General features: G+C 42.8%; 3 protein-coding genes across 7 annotated transcripts; 2 read left to right on the top strand and 1 right to left on the bottom strand.

Moving 5' to 3' along the window:
• Nucleotides 1-1,963: 1,963 nt before the first annotated feature.
• Nucleotides 1,964-4,565, top strand: LOC103474032 (uncharacterized). The gene is made up of 3 exons (XM_008424749.3): nt 1,964-2,151; nt 3,102-3,408; nt 3,591-4,565. Exons 2-3 carry the CDS (start codon nt 3,170-3,172, stop codon nt 3,985-3,987), a joined length of 636 nt encoding a protein of 211 aa, XP_008422971.2. The 5' UTR covers nt 1,964-2,151; nt 3,102-3,169; the 3' UTR covers nt 3,988-4,565.
• Nucleotides 4,566-12,685: 8,120 nt separating this feature from the next.
• htr1ab (5-hydroxytryptamine (serotonin) receptor 1A b) lies at nt 12,686-14,347 on the bottom strand. The gene has a single exon (XM_008424748.3). The coding sequence runs from the start codon at nt 14,094-14,096 to the stop codon at nt 12,840-12,842; it is 1,257 nt and encodes a 418-aa protein (XP_008422970.2). The 5' UTR covers nt 14,097-14,347; the 3' UTR covers nt 12,686-12,839.
• Nucleotides 14,348-17,732: 3,385 nt separating this feature from the next.
• LOC103474029 (E3 ubiquitin-protein ligase RNF180-like) lies at nt 17,733-22,669 on the top strand. 5 transcript variants are annotated; one of them, XM_008424746.2, is made up of 9 exons: nt 17,733-17,910; nt 18,351-18,475; nt 18,646-18,750; nt 19,207-19,293; nt 19,499-19,978; nt 20,784-20,951; nt 21,134-21,347; nt 21,429-21,554; nt 22,348-22,669. In XM_008424746.2, exons 3-9 carry the CDS (start codon nt 18,682-18,684, stop codon nt 22,521-22,523), a joined length of 1,320 nt encoding a protein of 439 aa, XP_008422968.2. In that variant the 5' UTR covers nt 17,733-17,910; nt 18,351-18,475; nt 18,646-18,681; the 3' UTR covers nt 22,524-22,669. The 5 variants fall into 5 exon arrangements, with proteins under 5 accessions (XP_008422968.2, XP_017163253.2, XP_017163254.2 ...); XM_017307764.2 differs by having other exon boundaries at nt 17,735-17,910; nt 18,649-18,750; XM_017307765.2 differs by lacking the exon at nt 17,733-17,910 and adding an exon at nt 17,917-18,202 and having other exon boundaries at nt 18,649-18,750.
• The last annotated feature ends 78 nt before the right edge of the window (nt 22,670-22,747 follow it).

Genomic DNA, 22,747 nt, shown 5'->3' with positions numbered 1-22,747 from the left:
TCGTCCCTCCAACATGGCAACCGGCTTTAGCGTTTATCGTCCCTCCAACATGGCAACCGGCTTCAGCTTTTATCGTCCCTCCAACATGGCAACCGGCTTCAGCGTTTATCGTCCCTCCAACATGGCAACCGGCTTCAGCCTTTATCGTCCCTCCAACATGGCAACCGGCTTCAGCGCTTATCGTCTGTCCAACATGGCAACCGGCTTCATCATGGCGGCTCCCATCCTCACTGCTGCTCTTTAAAATGTCTCTGTAGTAAAGCTTTCTTACATTTCCAGCTGCTCAGGTTCTTTTTTTAAAACCAGTTCCCCTCCTCGCCTGTGGGGGCGCTGCGCCAAGCACCACTAAAGGAAACGACATGAAAACTCTAAATGGAATCAAAACCGGAGCGACGTCAGATTTTAGCGTTTGGAGGATTTCTCTTTCGTCCTTGCTAGCGCTATGCTAACACGTTTGTTTGGTTGTATTTACCCAGAATGCCCTGCTCTGTAGTCCACCTCATTCTGATTCAAACTGTCTAATTAAAACTGAGTCAATTTAGTCTGAAAACTTTCCTTCCTCTTTATTTTTCCTAATTGGAATCAAATTTAAATAATAAAAATAAACGAATTAGAATTAATTGATTTTTAATTGACAAAGTTCAACTTTGATCTAATCAGATTTATGTTAAAGTGCAGCTGATGGAATAAAATAAGAGTTTATTTTACATTTTATTGTTTTTTTTAACATTTGCTGTAAATTATTTCTGCGTATATTATTATTATTATTATTATTATTATTATTATTATTATTATTATTATTATATTAACGCAGTGATTAAATCTGATCATCTTTGTGTTTATTCTTTTCCTCTCGGGTCGCCGCTGAGCCGATAGCAGATCTTTTAATATTTCTGTGTGACATCAGAGGCAGAGGTTCTGTCGGCAGCTCGGCCCGGAACCAGAGCTGCTCATTACACAGATAAATGGACCCGGACCGGATCGGATCGGTTCCTCTGGACGCGGCTCCATCAGATAGCGCCTTCTCTCCCGCCTCCTGTTGCTGGGAGACGATCCGCCGGTCAGAACCTGGAAATCTGGGTCTCCAATAGAACCGGGCGATACGGACACAGAGTTTAATCGTGATATTTAATGCTAAATAAATCATTTATTAGTTATTCATGGCGCCAAAAACAAAAATGTGTCTTCAAAAGGTGCACAATTTAATCATATTATCAATATTTACTGGAAAAAAGAAACAAACTATGGAGGAAATAGCAAAGAATGACATTTACAACCATACTGTAAAAGTTTATGTTTTTATTTCTCATCGATAACTTAAATTGATCATAATTAGCTCTGTCATAATAATAATAATAATAATAATAATAATAATAATAATAATAATAATAATAATAATAATAGCCCAAGAAAACATCCTAAAAGTTCAATAAACGTTAAACTGATGAACTGGAAGACATTTTAAATATCCAAAATGAATAAACAAATTAAATGAAATATGATAAAAAGGTTGGCTGAGATCCAAACAACATGAAGGACTTCTGTCTTGGTCAAAGTTGGAACTTCAATCCAAGATGGCCGACTTCCTGTTTGGTGTGGAGCGCCGATGCCTGACAGTTTCCTGTAGATCTCTGGGAGTTTGGACAACTTCACCAGTACAGAGAGCATTTAAGACATTTGTTGAGACATTTCATGTATTTAAATATTCATACATTTTTGCTGAGATTTTGTGAGAGTGAACAAAAGTACTTCAACATATTTTTATTCAAGTAAAAGTAAATAAATCTTCATGATTAAAATTACTCAAAGTACAGCAGAGTAAAGCTATTTCTTTTCTAAAAAAGTCACTCAGCTAAATGTAAATTTAACTACATTAGTTTATTTTTTATGCCGGTGGAGAAAAACCAACAGTATTTCTGTTTCCTGCCTCGTTGTGCTGCTCAGTTTCATGTTTTCTTCAAACTCCAGGAAGCCTTCCTTGACCGGTTTCCTGTAACCATGGCGACAGGAAGCGCTCTCCAATCAGGTTTCGTGGCGCTGCGTGTTCGGGAAGTGGGCCCGTTTCCTGCCGTTCCCGCCGGACGGAGAGCCGCTCCGACGGTCGGCTTGCTTTCTCCTGGATTTACCCCAGAACGGCCACGTCTGGTTCAGGTGAGTCCGGGTTTCTGCTGGAGCAGGAGAGCTAACGTGGAGTTAGCATGCGTTAGCTTCAGGCTCCATGTTTTGTCAAGGAGCTAGCTTCACTTTAACACACTGACGTCAGACAAACTGTCAGGCCTCAGTTCAGTTCCACTAAACTGAACACCTCCTTAATAATCTGACTTTTTTTGCGTGTTTTCCTCTAATAATTTAATCTGTGTTGTGAAATATTAATAATTTTGGGTGAAACTAAACAACAAACTGTATAGAAAGACAAATCCGTGTTTTTTTTTCTTACTGTTTAAAGTGAAATCAGACCAAACTTTTCTTGTTTTAGGTAAATTAGAATCATCAAAATTATTTTTATTAACTAAAAGACACAATAATGAGATAATATGACAGATATTTAATTATTCATTATGTCTGCTTTGCATCCAGAATGATTACTGTCTCTTTAAAAAAATAAAGAGAAACCCAGATGATGATGATGTCATGGATCTGGAAACTTCTGATAGGCTAACTGATACATAAACTAATGTTTAGCTAACAAGCTAAATACTTAGCTTTGGACTAAATACTTAGCTCTTTAGCCTCAAACTAATTATTTAGGCTAAAGCCAAACATTTGATTAACTAGCTAATTATTTAGCTTCAAAGAGAATATTTAGGTTCACATCAAATACTTAACTCTTTAGTACAGAGCTGGATATTTAGCTGGAATTTGACTACCAAAATAAAAGCTGGGTTTTGTGAAAACTCCTGCTGGCGTTACAGGTTTGCTTCAGTTGTTGCTCATGTCACGGTGACATCGTTGTTTCTTTTCTCGTTAGCTTAAATCATAATTAGCTGCTCAATGCATCAGTGACTAATAAACCAAATTATTGCTGATAGTTCTTGATGGTTTAATGATAAACATCACTTGACCTTTTGACCTCTGACCAAACCAAACTCTTCCTTTTTCAGATCCGTGAGAATCGATGGAGTTCAAGCCAGACGACATCACTTCCTGTCTGTGATCGCCCCGGGAAGCGATGCGCCTCAGCCAGCTGGTCGCCAGCAGCTCCTCCCTCCAGGTTCCTCCTCCGCCCAGCCGGGTCGGCGCCGGCCCGGTTAGGGGGACGGAGCGGCCCCCAGAACCCCCGAGGAGCTGCAGCTCGGCTGGGAGGAGCTGCTTGAGTCTGGACCTGCAGGTGGCGCTGCTGCTGCTGGTGACGCTGGCTGGAGCCGCGATCCTGCTGCTGCTCTACAGGCTGCTGCAGCTGAGGCACAGGTAGGAGCTCACCTGGCCTGAGCCGCACAGACACAGGAGGTTAACTCACCTTCTTGAGTCTTCTCTCTCTCTGCCTACATCTCCCAGAATGCTGTGTGGTTCAGTGAATATTCTATCAGATGTATCATCTATTGATATTGATAGACATTGTTATTCTGTCTCTGGTCTGGTTCTGGTGCCAGGCTCAGGCTGGCCCGGGCGCAACACGCCTTGGAGTACAGCAGCTTCTACCACAGCGCCACCTACAGGCTGAAGCAGCCCACCGCCTGCCAGGAGATGCCCACCAAGAACGGGTTGCTCCCAGAAGAACCGGCTCCCATCCAGACCATCACCACCATAACTTCCATCGTCCCTCCACCATCCCTCCCGCTCCCACCGACTCCGCCTGCAGCGCCCGCGCCTGGACTCCGGCCGCCGTCGCTGCCTCTGATCCACACCACGCCGCCCAGCCCCCACCTGTCCTGGGGCGCGTGTTCAGACGGGGACGTTTACTCCCGGATCGGAGCCTTCCGGCCCTCCAGGCTGTCCAGCCTGTCCAGCCGCTCCACCGTCATCCTGTTCGAACACTCCGCCCTGTGAACGGTCGCTCAACGCTACATTAGCTCAATGCTCCATTAGTGCAATGGAGCATTGAGCTAATGTAGCGTTGAGCTCCATGGATAGGAGCATTGAGCGCAATGCTCCTATCCAAGGAGCTCAACGCTATTGTGGTGATACCTAATGCTCTGTTAGCTCAACGCTCCATTAGCTCAACGCTCCGTTAGCTCAATGCTCCGTTAGCTCAATGCTCCGTTAGCTCAATGCTCCGTTAGCTCAATGCTCCGTTAGCTCAACGCTCCGTTAGCTCAACGCTCCGTTAGCTCAATGCTCCGTTAGCTCAATGCTCCGTTAGCTCAACGCTCCGTTAGCTCAACGCTCCGTTAGCTCAACGCTCTGTTAGCTCAACGCTCTGTTAGCTCAACGCTCTGTTAGCTCAACGCTCTGTTAGCTCAACGCTCTGTTAGCTCAACGCTCTGTTAGCTCAACGCTCCGTTAGCTCAATGCTCCGTTAGCTCAACGCTCTGTTAGCTCAATGCTCCGTTAGCTCAATGCTCTGTTAGCTCAACGCTCCGTTAGCTTAATGCTCCGTTAGTTCAATGCTCCGTTAGCTCAACGCTCTGTTAGCTCAACGCTCCGTTAGCTTAATGCTCTGTTAGCTCAGTGCTCCGTTAGCTCGGCGCTCCATTAGCTCGCCGCTCCGTTAGCTCGCCGCTCCGTTAGCTCGCCGCTCCGTTAGCTCGCCGCTCCGGTTTCATCCTTCAGCACCACGGGGGGTCGGCCATCAACGTTCATCATGAAATTTAACCTGCCAAAGATAAAATATTGTCTTTAGCTTCTGTACAGGCAGATTGTTCAGAATGTATGTAGAAATTATTAACAGAAGCAAAATGTTTCTGCAATAAACTGCAAAGTTTTGTTGTTGGACTGAAACTTATATTATGTTTGTAAACAAAACTATTTTACATCAGAGCGTTAGGAGAAATACTGATAAAAAAATAAAACTGAGGAGAAAATGTCTTAATCAAGAATGAAGTCGTACAATAAATCTAATTATTATGACAATAAAGTGAAAATAAAACAAGTCCAGTTTGGTTCTGTTCCTGCCGGAGTACCTGGAGGAAACCCAGACAGAACCTGCAAACTCCAACCTGGAGTTTAATCGTCTAAATCACCGACATCGACTCAATGTAGTTATAACGTTTAATGTTAATAATCCTGACTGGAGTTTTCATTACTCACGTTTCATTTCTTTGGATAGTTTTGATATTTGCTGGTTCATGTTGGGGGGAAAATGATGTTTTAGTCGAACCGTTACCATAGAAACAGCAGAAATGTTCAAAAGTTTAATTTGGAGGGATTTAATCTAATTTTAGCATCATAACAACAAACTGAGGACATTTAGTTCCATTGGTGCTTCAGTTGGAATCACCTGATGCTTTTTTACATCTGATGGAAACATTTTGTTTCGTTTTTATCCGTTATTTTCTAAACACGTTTTGCAAACCTTCAACACGTGAAGCTGTGGTGTCGGTACGGATCATGTTTTTCTATTATTCATCCTCAGGTTGCTCCTGTTTTTCTGTGGAAACCTTTTCTGTCCCCTGGTATGATTGAAAAATAGTTTTGTGAGCATTTTTTATGAAAAATATAAATATAAAAGGCAGAACATGTCACTGTTTATGAACGATACGGTTGAATAATTCAGTCAAAATCCTCAGAAAATTGGAATCTGCTCTGAAAAATAAAAGCACTGAAGGAATCAGATGGAAAAACATCACAGACTTTAATGATAACAGGAAATGAAAGGAAATGCCGGAAAGTTTGAGGTTTTCCAAGCACGTCTAGAATATATACATTTAATTTTATGTATTTTCTACATAAAAAGACGTCAATTTGTTTACTTTTTCCTATTTGTTCTGTTTATCACGTTGATACAGCAACTCATTTAAACTTTGTTTTACAAAATAAATTAGATGAAAAACAAAAACACCCAACAGAAGTTCAACAATAACGCTAACATCGAAGCTAATGCTAAAGCTAAACGCTGCAACCCTAAAGCAACAAATTAATCATGATTTACATCCTCCGTGTAATATGAATGTAAAACTACTTTCATTTTTAATAAGTTTATCCTTGTTATTGGTTATTTGGGTGTTGTAGTTAATTGTTTTTTCAACATAACGTATAAATGTACATAAAATATGTTTCATGGTTTCTCTGCTGCAGATATTTGAAAACCGTAACAGATAATTTACCACCAGCTGCTCAAAAATGAGTCAACCAGAACATTTTCACACAATCATTTTTCCTTCCTGGACTTCAGGACCCAGAGCAGGTAAATCAAATATTAACCGCATTTCTGTGTCCCTCTGTTTGCCCTGCTGTTAGCAGGAGTTAGCATCGGCGGTTAGCCTCTCTAACCCCAAACAGCAGGACGCACTTTTGACGTTTTCCACACTTTCGATTTATTTAACTTCGTCCACGTGAAGCCAGACCTCCACGGTACTAAACGTTATATTTTCATACATGAGAAAAGTAACGTTAGTTTATCGCTCTGCGCCTCATCATCACCTGTTTTCTCCTACAACAAAATGGACGACTAGCTCTTCTTCTGTACAACACCGGAGGGAATCGGCGCCCCCTACTCATCTCTAGCGAAATGACGGTTACAAAACGTATCGACTGAATTCAGATTCAATAATTTCAGCATGTTTACCAAACCAGACGGATCTTTTTCTGGACTTTGTGACAAACTGACGTTTATTCAAGTGGATAAAAATACAGAATAATGTTCACAGTTAGCATTTAGCGCCGAACTAAGTATTTAGCTTCCTAACTTACTGGCTAAACATTTAGCTTGTAAGCATTAGCTTGATAAATAAATAAACATTTAGGAGGTTTTAGTTTGTCATTTATGTAGGAAGCTAAATATCTATAACTGCAATAAGTATGTGATCAAAAATATGACTTTTACTAAACAAACCAATAAATAACCTAAACTATTGTTTATTTTTCACTTGGTAACTTTTCAAACAATAATCCACAAGGATGTTTCAATTTCACTTATTTAGTTTTTAGTCTTCAGTTTAGTTTTATTCTGATGTTTGTATCAATTAAACTACATCACTTTAAAAAACTCCTAACAAATCTCAGCTTGATAAAATGAAGCTTTTTATTAAAATAATGCCAGTTTGGTAAATATCAAATATAATAAACCCAGCTGAGTAAAAACAAATAGAACATTTTAGAGACGTCATGTTTTCATGGAAAAGGAAAGAAGTTATTTAATCTGAATATTTGGACTCATGTAATTCAGTTTTTACTAGTTGCAGCAAACGGAGCTGAATTGATCTGCAGCACAGCTGCAGATGGCATCAAACAGCAGAACAACAGAACAATCCTCTGTTTGATGTTCCTCTGACAGTGACTGACCCAAACACAGGCACCTGCAGCAGGGTCAAAGGTCAGGACGCCAACGGTCCCACCGGCACAGAGAAGCTCTGGAAATAAATCCAGAATTATTTCAACCCGTCTCACATCTAACAGAGTTCATGTGTTACCATGAATCAATAATATGTATCTGGATAAATATGTGATCAATATCAATAGATGCTACAGCTGACAGAATATTCAGTGAACTCTGATCCAGAACCGCACGGCATTCTGGGAGATGTAGGCACAGGAAAGACTTCAGCCACTCAAGAGCGAAGCAAAATTACTAACTCACTCACTCTTTGGTTGCCTAGCAACAAACTATTTAGCTGCTTACTAACTCACTTTTTGAGAGCGTTGCCTAGCAACAACCTGCTGAGTAACTTGTGCAGCAGCAGTTTAAAGTTTCCCCACTGGTCATAACTGCTTAAAAATAAACAAAATAACACACTGGATAAAACTGGAAATGTTATTATTATTATTATTATTATTATTATTATTATTATTATTATTATTATTATTATCATTTCAGGTATTTAAAACAAAAAACTAATCAATAGTTATCTGTATTTTCTGATATGAAGCCTGTTTCTCAGTCGTCTCGTCCAAATTGATCTCCAGTCCTGAAACCATTTCTAAGAGTTTCTGAATCTTCCACAAACTGCAGTGATTTTATTTTGCTTCATTCTCGTTGTGAACTGAGTTCCAGTCGGACTCAGACTGAAGTCCAGACTCTCGTCTCGTCTGGATGAATGAGCTGATCAGCGTGTGGAGGGGCCCCATGCGTCCACACAGGCATGACCAGGAATCCATGATCCGTGTTCTGCTGGTCCCAGACGGCGCTGCAGCACAAACACCTGACACTGATTCTGACATCTATAATCACTCATTTATCTCTGAAATTAGCATTTAGCTGCTTTTCCTGCTGACTGTCTCCGTTTCCTGGAGGACCGGGACTGGATGGAGAACATGTGAACATGAGTTATGTTGATATTTCTGATACTTCCAGGACTAAATGTTGTGTTTTATTTCTTTATAACTACTAAACCAGGTGGATGAACAGCAACCAGAAGGTTTATCTCCGGACTGTAACTCCTCTGACAGCAGAGCGCCACCAGCAGCCCTGCAGGGGAAACACGGCTCAGCGGTTCAAGAGCATACGGACCAAATGTAATCCCAGCTCTGCTCTGGTTCACAGCCAAGTGCCCTCGGCTGCAGTCTCTGAGGACGAGCCGGAAATCAACCCGGAGTGTTTGCAACCAGACAAGAACTTTGGTTGTTTTGTTTTCCTGCTGCAGTGAAATAATCGTCAGTTTAACCGTCAGAAAGTCGATTTCTGATGATTCTGATGGAGAAAAATCAGAATCTGGGGCTTCAGCTGATCTTTTTTTAATCAGGTGTTTAAAAAGTTGCACAAAGATTCAAACAAACGCCTTTGAGCTGACAGAGCTGGTGAATGTAGAGGAGAGCTGGACGCAACAAACTGGAGAGACGAGACCAGAAACCCGTCAGCAACGAAACGAAAACCAGAGAAACCAAATGATTCACAGACAGAAACTCAACCAGGAATTCATCAGATCTGACACAAACCCGATCATCTCCGCTGATCCTCCTGGTTCTGCTGCTAAAACATAATCACAGCAGCTCAAAGAGAAACAAACAGCCTGACACTACAAACCGGTCGGCCATTTTGGTAGTTTGATAACAGACACAACGTTGTATAACAACAACTGTCTGGAAGAAAAGAGTACAGTTCAATCCAAAAAATACAACAATATGTAGAGATTTTTAAGAAAAGACTTGGATATTTCTGAACTCCAAAAGTCAAAAAATTTCCAAGACAAAAATTCAGAAATTTTTAGATTAATTTTACATATTTTCTAGGATTTTTTTTTTTTTTCAAAAGTTGAAAATTGTCGACTTTTCAAGCTCAGGCATTTCCACTTTTTCCTAGAAAATTTATGAAATTATGATTAAAATTTCTAAAGTTTTTCTCACAAATGTTTGATTTCTGGAGCTCAGAAATGTTCATGTTTTTTCTGGAACATTTGTGGCTGAAATTTGCTCCGTTTTGGAGGAAATATTAATCACTCTGATGAGGCTGGAGATAAAAACGTCGAGTAAATTTCTGCCAAGAAAATTCTGAAATTCCATCCATTTTCTTGCACTCTTGTTCCTCAGTGGGGTCAGGAGGTGCTGGTGCCTATCTTCAGCTAACGTTTCGGGCGAGAGGCGGGGTCTTCAAAATTTCTCACAAATTACCAATTTTTAGAGTTCAGAAACTACCTTATTTTTTACTAGAACATTTATGACAATAATCTGGAAATTTCAGAGTTTTTTTGGAGAAACTTTCCTCCTTTTTTTCTACCTAAAATGCTCGTAAAGCCATCGTACCCAAACAGAAAGCAGCTCATCCAGGTTTGTTGAAGCAGAAGAACATAAATGTTCATAAACCTGAACATTTTCCATCATTGCAGTTTATGACTCTTTCTTCTGGTTTTATTGTTTTTCCAAACATAAACCGTTGAATAAAAATGTTTCTCCATTTTGAATCCACTGAAATATTTTCAAATTAAAAAAAGGGGGAATTTGTCGTGTCCTAACTTGAAGCCACAGCCAGTTTTTAGTGAACCAGCCTCACTGTGCCTGTAGGAGGGGAGAATTTGAATAAAACAGCCGGACACGGTGCTTCTGCTCCGGCGATTATTATTATCTAATTAACTTAAAACATACGATATCAATGTCGACACAGCAGTATCTTAGCAACGTGCTAACAGTGGAGCTAACAGAGCTAACAGCGAAATTTAACATTCAGAGCGTCCCAAAAAAACCTCACAATCTTTCTGAAAGTTAAGAAATAAATGTACAATCTACAGGTGTATATATATTTTAATATTTGAATAAAATAGCCGGACACGGTGCTTCTGCTCCGGCGACGCTCTTCGCTATAGCTAGCTCACGCGCTAGACTCCCCCTGCTGGCTGAATCTGACCACTGCTTCCGCCAAATCAAACTACTCAGCACATTTCAATCCATCACACCTGTGGTTCTGAAGATTCAGAACAAACCAAGAATATCTTTCTGGATTTGGAGGTAAAATATCAGTATTCTGTGTGATATTTTGGTTCTGGTTGTTAGAATAACGTCTAAACAAGCATCGTCTGCTGGAGGAAACAATGAGGAAGTCCACCTGCTTGCTGCCGCCAGCTGCGGCTGCTCACACTCACCTCCATGCGTCTCAGCAGGCCTTTGATCAGGTAATTGCTCCTCGGCCCCCGGAGTTTGCGTCGCTCGCACGTCTCCATGGCGACCACCTCTCCATCCTTCATGTGATGTTCGAGGCCGGCCGGGCGGAACCTCGTCCTTTGACCTTTCTGTGGCTGCTCCTTTAACTCCTTACAGACTCGGACTGGTTTTTAGATTCACGCCCAGGAGAGAAAACTGTCTGACAGTTACAGACCAGTTTCCTCCGACAGAGTTTCACACCTAAAGAGGAAACAATGTGTTTTCCAGACACGGATAGAGGAAGGAAGAGTATCCATAATATTACTCATGGAAGAGTAAAACTACTTCAGCGTATTTTCAAGAAATGAGTAAAAAAGTGTTTGGTAAAAAGTGAATCAATATCAATCATTTAACATTTAAATCATCAGATGGACCAAAATGTAAAGTTTAGTGGAAGTTTTGGGTTTTTTTAAGGATCAAAATTAAAATAATTCATATTATAAGTAACAAAAGAACATTTTTCCAAATCAGTTTCTTTCAATAAAACATAAAAACTTTCACACAAACTGCAGCTGTGTGTCTGTTTATGGAGAGTTTTTGGTTAAACATGTTTGTTTTTCATTCAGTGGGTAGAAAATCCAGAATTTATACTCAAGTAAGAGCAGAAATACTTCATAATAAGTACAACAAAGTAAAGATATATTTTCCAAAAGGTTACTCAGGTAAATGTAACTAGTTGAAACCCAACTCTATTTTTATGGCACATTTTATAGTAACTATGTCACCTTCAGTTTAAAAAAAGATGCTGTTTCCAGGGACCAGACATTTTAAGATCTGTCTTAAAAGAAACGTCACTTCCTGATTTATTGGGCTTCTGTCTCTTTAAGAAGCTCCTGCTCTTTCTGAAACTCCGCCTTCAGGAATTCATCCCAACATGGCTCCTCTGTTAACCGTTTAACAGCACTTTTACCAGCGATGCTCTGAGCAGCAGCTCCTCTAATGAGCCGTTCCAGCAGCTGTTTGCTAATTGCTGCTGGCTAGTCTGAAGGAACCTGGAGGCAGAAGCTGGGAGACGAATGTCAAAGGTTTCTGTTGGTTAATGTGTTGCAGATGAGGCAGTTTACAGTTTAGTGAGACTGCTACAGATTACATGACCAAACTACTGAGATGTTTAGACAAAATAAAGAATAAATAACATGTGTCAGCTACTGGTTCACGTAAAATATTTATTTTTATGTTTTCAATTCAGTTCAAACTTGTTAACAAAGAGCCATTGTAGCTGAATAAACTAGAGAAGCTATGAGAGGCAAAACTAGCATTAGCTGTTAGCTTAGATAGAGTAAAATGTCACAAGTGGAGCTGAAACAAACCAAGTAAAGAGGAAAAAGGTCAAACTAGAGGTCAGCATTTCTGCTGTGACATGTTAAAACATTTCACTTTATTAGATTTAATTAACAGTTATTCATATAAACTATAATTTCAGCTTCACTCGCTCAGCTGAGTTAGCTAAACTAAACCTAATAAAGATAATTTCACACCTGCTTTTAAAAAGAATCTGAAATCAATAGAGAAAACGTTACTGAGACGTTTTAAATATAATGTGGCTCGTAAATCTTAGCCTCAATGTTCACTTTAGCATTAGTGCTATTGCTAACCTAGCTTAGCCTGGAAATTGTTACTATAGAAACTTTATGAATGTGAAAAGCTAAAAATAATATTTCAGTTAAGTATTAATATATTTTAAAAATTTCTCCAAGGTTGTATGGATGTGTACACTGTCATGATTGACAGCACTAAATCCCGCCTCTTGCCTCTGATTGGTTGTGTCTAGTTTAGTTAGCACACTTTTTCACTGCTCAACAATAAACACAATCATTCTAATTCAACCACTTATGAAGTGTAAGTTTAAATCATTATAGATCTGAAACTTAATGAGTTTTTCATGTTTTTAAAATAAAAACATCCAGTTTGCAAATTATCAGGTGAAAAAAAATGTTTTGTTATATGTTATTAATATTTGTGTGCTCTTGACTTGTGGCAATAATATCCCCCCATAAAAATCAACCTGAAATCTGAGGGGTTTTTGAAAAAGTATCTTTTTATTGGACGTTACATGAACAAGAACATGAGGCTCAATCCAACGATCACAGCTTATCTATGCATAGACTACAGACAGTCTGGAGACACTGAACGATGATTATGAACACGAGTCTCGGTTCCGGTTCGTTTCTGATTCAGGGTTTGCAGAAATGACACTTGATGATTTTCTTGAAGGCGCTCTGGAAGTCCTTGTTGAAGTAAGCGTAGATGATGGGGTTGAGCAGGGAGTTGGAGTATCCCAGCCAGTTGATGACGGCCTCCAGCCAGCCGGGCATGTAGCACGACTCCCGGCAGAACGGCATGACCAGCGCCACGATGAAGAAGGGCAGCCAGCAGAGGATGAAGGTGCCCATGATGATGCCCAGCGTCTTCACCGTCTTCCGCTCCCGCGCCAGCGCGATCTTCCGCTTGGCTTCAGTCGCCTTTTCGTGGCGGCTCTCGAACAGCGGCGCGGAGCTCGGGGTGTTGGGCAGCGGCAGGTGGCCCCTGGAGCTGCTGTGCACCTCGATGATCTCCAGGGACTCGCCGTCGTCGGCGTGCCTCACCGCGCCGTTGACGCTCGGCGGAAGCGGCGGCCGCGGCTCCACGCTGCGCTTCCAGCTCTTGCCATGCTGCGCGTCGCCGTGCGGCTTCTTGTGGAAGAGCGCGGGCGACAGCGCCAGGCACGAGTCGGAGACTTTCTTCTTCTCGGTTTTACGCACAGTCCTCCTGATCCGGAACCGCGCCGCTTTGAAAATCCGCCCGTACAGAACCAGCATCAGCGTCAGCGGGATGTAAAACGCGCCGAACGTGGAGTATATCGTGTACCACGGGTCCTGCCGGATCTTGCACTCCATCTGGCTGTGCCGGTCCTCCGCGTCGCCGCTCGGCTGGGAGCGCATCACCAGCATCGGCGGCACCGAGATGGAGAACCCGACTATCCAGGTGACGCTGATCAGAACCGCGGCTCGCCGCGGCGTCCGCTTCTTCATGTAGTCGATGGGCTCGGTGATGGCCCAGTAGCGGTCCAGCGCGATGGCGCACAGGTGCAGGATGGATGAGGTGCAGCACACCATGTCCAGGGAGATGAAGATGTCGCACGGCACCGGGCCGAGCGTCCAGCGGTCCAGAACCTGGTAGAGCGCCGCCATGGGCAGCACCAGCACCGACACCATCAGGTCGGTGACGGCCAGGGAGCCGATCAGGTAGTTGGCCACGTTCTGCAGGGAGCGCTCCAGCGCGATGGCCGCCACCACGCAGCCGTTCCCGAAGGCTGCGCACAGGATGAGCGCGCCGAGCAGGAAGGAGGTGAGCAGCTGGGAGCTCAGCGTCACCTCGCCGTCCGCGGCGGCAGCAGGTTCGGTGGAGTTGGGGAAGTCGAGCCAGGCTGTGGTGTTGTTGGTGCCGTCCATGGTGGCGCGGTGCGGTCAGGGAGTGTCAGCGGAGCCCGGTGCGCAGCCGATCAGCGCACATAGCGGACTGCGGGAGGAGCGCAGAGCAGCGCGGAGGACTGCAGGTCGCGGCTGCTGACGGAGAATGATGCGTGGTATTTATACCTGTGATGGAAAATGCGTCATTGGGCCGGTTCTGGTTCTGGTTCTGGTTCTGGTCCATTCCGCTTCTTCTTAATGTTTCAGCTGTTAAACTGGAAACAAAACATTTTATTTTCTTCCAGGTTTGGTTTCATCTCTGGTTCTGTTTTTATTCAGCAGGTTTTGTTTTTGTTTTTTTTTTTGCAGCTTTTCGGTCAGAGAACCAAGTGACCAAACAGATCAGAGGCGCTCAGAGCGCCACCTGCTGTTGCCATGGTGACTATAGGGAATATATAATGTTTAGGTCTGAGAAGAAAATGAGTTCCTAATTTATAGACTGTAAAAATAAAATGTCTAAATTAATTTTAGAAGATTAAAAGAAGTAAATTAATTAATTCATTAATTATATATATATATATATATATATATATATATATATATATATATATATATATATATATATATATATATATATATATATATATATATATATATATATATATATATATATATATAAATTCCCTTCTCACCCTCCGCGGGTGGTCTCTTTCATCCTCTGAGCTCGGGTCCTCTACCAGAGGCCTGGGAGCTTGAGGGTTCTGCGCAGTATCTTGGCTGTGCCTAGAACTGCACATTTCTGGACTGAGATGTCTGATGTTGTTCCTGGGATCTGTTTGAGCCACTGCTCCAGTTTGGGGGTGACTGCCCCGAGGGCCCCGATGACCACAGGCACCACTGTGGTCTTCACCTTCCAGGTCTTTTCCAGTTCCTCCCTGAGGCCCTGGTATTTCTCCAATTTCTCATGCTCCTTTTTCCTGATGTTGTAGTCACTTGGTATTGCTACATCCACCACAACGGCTTTCCTCTGTTCTTTATCCACCACCACAATGTCCGGTTGGTTCTCCATCACCATCTTGTCTGTCTGGATCTGGAAGTCCCACAGGATCTTAGCTCGGTCATTCTCCACCACTTTTGGGGGTTTTTCCCCACTTTGATCTCGGGGCTTCCAGTCCATATTCTGCTATATATATATATATATATATATATATATATATATATATATATATATATATATATATATATATAGTGGGGCAAAAAAGTATTTAGTCAGCCACCAATTGTGCAAGTTCTCCCGCTTAAAAAGACGAGAGGCCTGTAATTTTCATCATAGATGTACCTCAACTATGAGAGACAAAAGGAAAAAAAAAATCCAGAAAATCACATTTTCTGATTTTTAAAGAATTATTGGCAAAATATGGTGGAAAATAAGTATTTGTTCATCTCAATACTTTGTTATATACCCTTTGTTGGCAATGACAGAGATCAAACGTTTTCTGCAAGTCTTCACAAGGTTCTCACACACTGTTGCTGGTATTTTGGCCCATTCCTCCATGCAGATCTTCTCTAGAGCTGTGATGTTCTGGGGCTGTCGCTGGACAACACGGACTTTCAACTCCCTCCACAGATTTTCTATGGGGTTGACATCTGGAGACTGGCTAGGCCACTCCAGGACCTTAAAATATTTCTTACGAAGCCACTCCTTTGTTACCCGGGTGGTGTGTTTGGGATCATCGTCCTGCTGAAAGACCCAGCCACGTTTCACCTTCAATGCCCTTGTTGATGGAAGGAGGTTTTCACTCAAAATGTGACGATACATGGCCCCATTCATTCTTTCCTTTACACGGATCAGTCGTCCTGGTCCCTTGGCAGAAAAACAGCCCTAAAGCAGGATGTTTCCACCCCCATGCTTCACAGTAGGCATGGTGTTCTTTGGATGCAACTCAGCATTCATTCTCCTCCAAACACGACGAGTAGAGTTTTGAACAAAAAGTTCTACTTTGGTTTCATATGACCATATGATATTCTCCCAGTCATCTTCTGGATCATCCAAATGCTCTCTAGCAAACTTGAGACGGGCCTTGACATGTACTGGCTTAAGCAGGGGGAACGTCTGGCACTGCAGGTTTGAGTCCCTGGCGGCGTAGTGTGTTACTGATGGTAGCCTTTGTTACTTTGGTCCCAGCTCTCTGCAGGTCATTCACTAGGTTCCCCCGTGTGGTTCTGGATTTTTGTTCACCATTCTTGTGATCATTTTGACCCCACAGGGTGAGATCTTGCGTGGAGCCCCAGATCGAGGGAGATTATCAGTGGTCTTGTTCCATTTTCTAATAATTGATCCCACAGTTGATTTCTTTACACCAAGCTGTTTACCTATTGCAGATTCAGTATTCCCAGCTAGGTGCAGGTTTATCATTTTGTTTCGGGTGTCCTTTGACAGCTCTCCAGTTTTGGCCATGGTGGAGTTTAGAGTGTGACTGTTTGAGGTTGTGGACAGGTGTGTTTTATACTGAGTTCAAATAGGTGCCATTAATACAGGTAGCAAGTGGAGGACAGAGGAGCCTCTTACAGAAGAAGTTACACGGCTGTGAGAGCCTGAAATCTTGCCTGTTTGTTATTGACCAAATACTTATTTTCCACCATATATTGCCAATAAATTCTTTAAAAATCAGAAAATGTGATTTTCTGGATTTTTTTTTCCTTTTGTCTCTCATAGTTGAGGTACATCTATAATGAAAATTACAGGCCTCTCTCATCTTTTTAAGTAGGAGAACTTGCACAATTGGTGGCTGACTAAATACTTTTTTGCCCCACTGTGTGTGTGTATATATATATATATATATATATATATATATATATATATATATATATATATATATATATATATATATATATATATATATATATCCATCCATCCATTTTCTTGCACTCTTGTCCCTCAGTGGGGTCAGGAGGGTTGCTGGTGCCTCTCCAGCTAACGTTCTGGGCGAGAGGTGGGGTCACCCTGGACAGGTCGCCAGTCTGTCACAGGGCAACACAGAGACACACAACCATGCACACACACACTCACACCTAGGGGCAATTTAGAGAGGCCAATTAACCTGACAGTCATGTTTTTGGACTGTGGGAGGAAACCGGAGTACCTAGAGAAAACCCACCATGCACAGGGAGAACATGCAAACAATATATATATATTCTACTTTTTATTACAATATTATATTATTACAATATAAAAATTATGTATATTAAGCTAAAGTTCTGAATGATACACCTTAAGCTAAGCTATTTTAAATAATAATCGCAATTGTTACTATTGATATTATTATCATTATTTTAATAGTATTATATTATAATAATAGTAATAACAATATTAAAATAGTTAATATGATCATTATTATCATTATTATGATATCAACGACTCTGAAGATAATTGGATTATATTATATGATTTATTTCCCTTTGATCTAAATAAAAAAATAATTTTTATTACACTAACAAACTGTGAAAAAGTAAATTATTATATTTTCAGCACTTTTTTTGTCAATACAAATTGATTTTTACCTCCAAACATTACGATGCTTCTATTTTCTAAGTGTAGTTACATAAATAAACCAGCAGGGGGACACTATTGTTACTATAATTTCCCATACGTTTTTTTTTTTACGGCTTAATGTAATTATTATCACAGAAAAGCGAAATTATTCTCCTTTGCCGGCTTTTGGGACGGCGAGCGCTCTGGTCATTTTTGGCCCAACGGCCGTCCCGTAGATTCTCACTTTTCCTGTTGTCACGAAGAGATTTAAATTCTCAGCACTTCGTCACCTCGACCGTTTTAAACGTTTAAAAGTTATTTACGGTAAGCCTAACTGTGGAAAAACTGACTATAAGTTATAAGATCGACACTTTAAAAGTTAGCTCGCTGCACATTTCAAACCTCAACGGGAGAAAACTGCTGTTTATTTGGTTAAGTTTGGCGAAGTTAACTGGAGTTTAAACTGTTTGGACGGACTTTTAGCGAGACGTTTAGAGGAAAAGTAACAGCTAAGTTGTGATATTAATGCTAAGTGTTAGCGGGACTGATGCGTGTGTTAAACTTTGTAAAGATGTCAACAGCTGGATGGTATTAAGAATTTTTTCAGTATCAGCAGGTGTGTTTTTAACGAGCTCAGCTGTGATAAAGTCCTGAATTGTTAAATAATCTGTAATATTTCCCGTTTTAAAGAAGCTCTAACTGGGTTTAGATCACCAGTCGGGACGTTTCCATCAGTTGCTTTGAACCGTTGATGCTTTTTACAGTCAGTTTCAGGCCTAAATGCTTGTGATGGGATGGCAGACAGTTGGTGATTCTGGGATCAGGTCACGAAGTTAACAAAACCCAAACATCCGTCTCCATGGCAACACCCTACAGCTGATTCTGAGAGGTGAGTGGAATGTTTAGTGGAGGGAAAAAGTGTAGCTGTAAGGCAGAACCAGTAAAAATGTTCACCTTTTTTTTAACAGAATTGGTGAATAAAATATCATTTTGAAGATGTTTGTAATAATCCGTTGACCTCTGACCTGTCTGGTTTGTGCTGTCATCCCTCCTGACCAGCAGAAGGACTGATCTGCTCCTGCCAGGTGGGTGAAGATGAACGGAAAGAAGCTCCGCTGCCGTCGCTGCCGCAGGGCCGTCGGAGACGCCAAGTCTCTGGTGGGGGTCAGTGACGAGTTTCATTTCAATGGAATCAAACTGGTTTGGTTTGGAGCCTCAGACGTTCAGCGTCTCTGTCTGTGTCTTCATCCAGTTCAGACTTTTGTTTTTACTCGTTATTTATTAACGTAGCACCATTAATGTGGAGAGTCAGTGAAGGAAGTGGACGTAAGGCACTTCCTGTGAACTCTGGAGAACAAGTTTAGATTTGTTCACTTTTATCCAACCATCTCATTTGAATGTCGTAAATCCACTTCCTGTTGTCTTCTTTGTGGTTTCCCTCAGTAGTAACATCCTGCTGTTGATCATGTGACTCATATATTTCCATTTATTTTCCTGAGACACATTTATTTTGATGCATTTATAAAACCACCTCATCGCAGCGTAAAACTGCCGTTTTTCCACTGAGTGAATTTATTTTGGGTCTCTGTGTTTTACTGGAAGCTCGGTTTGTGTGTCCAGGAAGTGGACTCCGGTTCGGGCCCCTGCTTCATCTGGCACATGGATGTTGATAACCTACCAGAGTGGATCTGGACCTCAGTTCAGCAGGTCAGTTTTCTCCTCTTCCTGTTTGATGTTCTCATCATGACGGTCAGATTTGGTTCACTTCAGGCTGCGTTCACACTGCAGCCTGAAGTGAACCAAATCTGACCGGCGTCAACCAGGTTGAAGCAGAATCAGGTCGGCTGAGCGCCGCCAATCTGTGATCAGAACCGTTTCTATAGTCTTCCACAACCTGCCGTCTCGTCCTCAGGCCGTCTGGACGTCCGGGAAGCTGAACTGCTTCCACTGCGGGGCCCGGCTGGGCAGCTTCAGCTTCCTGAACCAGTACCGCTGCCCCTGCGGCCGCGACGCCACCGTCCACTTCAGCCGCAGCCGCGTGGATCTGGACCAGAAGCCCCGCCTCCTCTTCGTCCCGCTGCACGGGACGGGCCGCGGGTCGGCGCAGGCTGCCCAGCAGGAGGAGCCCGCTCTGGGCCCGGTCTGCGCCGGTGGGGCCCCACAGCACGGTGCCGCCGGAGACACGGAGCTGGACTCGTCAGTCAGGACAGCAGCAGAACTCGAGGCTGAACAGGATAGTGAGGTGCAGAGCGACGGCGTCCCCTGGGAGTCTGGAGCTCCGGCAGGATTAGCATCATTAGTGCAGTTAGCATTGTCGTCTTCAGCGCCTCCGGAAGCAGATGAAGTTTATTTCACCTCTGAGGGGGAAGCAGAGCGGCAGGAGGAGGAAACGGTTCGTTTTTAATGTTGGACGTTGTTGTTTAAATCTGGAAAATTCACAACACCGGAGGGAAAAAAGACGATTGTTTTACTTTCACCGGTAGAATCTGTTAGCAAGATGAAACCTCAGGATTCAACACCAGAAATGACACAAACGTTTCCCACACAGGCCCAATGTTTACTTTGTGATTATTAATAAACATTGATTAGATCATTTACACATCTACTGATGATCTGTCAGATCTGTCAGTGTTTCGGTGGCCATTTTGATTTAACTGAACCGAAACGCACCAAATTCCACAGCACATCTACATTCAACGTTGTCATGGTCAGGCTAGCATGAATTTATTTGTGAATCACATTTCATGTACAAGACGATTCAAACTGCCTTACAGGAAGTTTCACTAGATTTCTAAAATGTTCGACTTCTGAACCTCAGAAATGTTCAAGTTTTTTCTAGAAAATTTCTGCGATTTTTCTCTCAGATTCTTGACTTTTGGAGCTCAGAAGTTTCTGAGTGTCTCAGTGGATTTTCTGCGTTTTTCTGTCAACAATGGCTGAAATTCTGAGTTGTGGCTCCAACCTGCGAAACTCCACTGCGAGAATCATGAGACGCTTGAAACACTCAGGAAAACCAAACGGGTCAGAACCGAAACCACTTTGGTTGAGCTGCCGGTTCTGAACTGGTTCTGATTCGGTTCTGACCTGGTTCTGGCCCGGTTCTGACCCAGTTCTGACCAGGTTCTGACCTGGTTCTGACCCGGTTTTGACCTGGTTCTGACCTAGTTCTGACCCGGTTCTGGCTCTCTCCTGGCCAGGTGTCCTCCTCTCGGGGCCCCGAGGTTCTGAGCTCCTTGGCCCGGAACAGACTGAGCAAAACGGACCAGAACCGACTGAAGAGTCGGAGGAGGAAGCAGAGGAGGAGAGAGAGATGGCAGCAGAGCCGTCTGCAGGAGGAAGAGGAGGAAGAGGAAGAGGAGGAGCAGGTGAGGAAGAGCAGAGGCAATCAATGAGATTATTATTAAAACTTTTATTTATTCATTTCTGTAAAATGAGACGATTAAAACAAGTTCAGGTCATAAAATGACTCAAATAAAAACAGTTAAATATCTGAACAATGTTTCTTATTAATGTTGGTTTAATCTGACCTCTGACCTGTGTGTCCCAGTCGTCCCCAGCCCATCCTCTGGCCTGTGAGGACGTGGACCGGGACGGTCTGACCTGCGCCGTGTGTCTGGACGTCTTCTTCCGGCCGCGCAGCTGCCTGCCCTGCGCTCACGTCTTCTGCGAGCCGTGTCTGCGCCGCCTGGCCCGGAACCGCGCCGCCCACACGCCCTGCCCGCTCTGCCGCCGCATCATCGCCAACACCGGCTTCCACAGAGGTCGGCGCCGACCCGACCCGACCGGGTCACGGTCTCAGACTAAGCCCTCCAGTTCTGACCCCGCTGCTCTTCCTCCCACAGAGCTGGACCACCGGGCCAAGACTCTGTTCCCGAAGGTCTGGGCGACGCGCAGGCAGAACTTCCAGAACTCGCTGAGCTCCCGCTGGCCGCTGCCCAGCTCCAGAGAGCCGACCCGCTTCCTGTGCTGTCAGGACGTTTTCACTTTTACTCAAACTGCTGATGGGTTTGAACCGGGTCCAACTGGGTTTGACCGGGCCAGTAACTAACACCTCTGGTGTCCAAAATGGCTCCTCTTTCAGTTCAGAACCAATCAGGAGTTTTGTCCCTGTTGGATGGTAAAATGTCACGTTCCCAATAAACTGACCCAAACCAGGTTCTGGACGCTGCTGGACTCCATGTTGGGATCAGTTTGCTGGAAAACCGTGAAATTAAAACAGAATCAAACAAAAACCATAAATTCTGGTATTTTCAAACACTTTCTGGCACCAATTTGTCCAAAACATTATTATTATTATTATTATTATTATTATTATTATTATTAAGACTTTTCCATTTAAATATAATGCACCGCAGCTTTGCTGCCCCTGGTGGCTCAGGTGTGTCATTACACTTCACATCTATTTACCCAAGAGGACCCGGTTTAAAAGTATTAATTTCATCTTATTGCTTTTTATAATACTTAATATTTATCTTAATAATTGTTTTTATTTCTGTTTTGAGCCTCGTCGCTCAGAATCAGATTATTTTTTTTGTATTTGTATTAAACTTTGGTAACTATAGCGACTGTTTTACAGAATTAACTCCAATCCTGGTTTAGTTGCTCAAAACAAAATAGATTCTTTGTTTAAAAATGTTGAATTAAAATCTTGTGCTTAGTCAGAAACTTCAGTTTTCAGTTTAACGTTCAGCTGATCTGTGAATATGTTCCTGAAGGTCGTCGTGTCTGGTGACCTCTGACCTCTGCTCCGTTGTGCTGCAGGTCATGGGCAAAGCGCGGAGGCCGCGTGGCAACGCTGGCGCCTGACTCAGCGACCCTTTGACCTCAGCACGCAGGCCCTTCCTCAGCTGCCCTTCGCCACGCTCATCGTCCTCTTCGTCATCTCCGTGGCGCTGCTCCTCTACCTCGCCGGGTTCTTCTTCACCTTACTCACATGAGCTTCTGCACATGTCCTGCTGTTAGTTTGCACATGATTTATGAACTCGAGAGGCTTTTTAAACCCTGCAGGACCACAGAGAGGTGCTAAACGAAACGCTTCCAACTACTTGTAAAAATAAATTTCTCCACTTTTCACGGCTGTAAATGTTTTCGTGCTGAGTCATTGTCGTTCCTGTGTCCTCAGAAGGACAGATAAATCCAACAAAAACACACACACGTTAGC

The sequence above is a fragment of the Poecilia reticulata genome, chromosome 12 (genome assembly GCF_904066995.2).
Source record: "Poecilia reticulata chromosome 12, P_reticulata-male-v2, whole genome shotgun sequence".
In the NCBI taxonomy this organism is placed as follows: Eukaryota; Metazoa; Chordata; class Actinopteri; order Cyprinodontiformes; family Poeciliidae; genus Poecilia; species Poecilia reticulata.
This window is presented reverse-complemented; position numbering and strand designations above follow the sequence as displayed.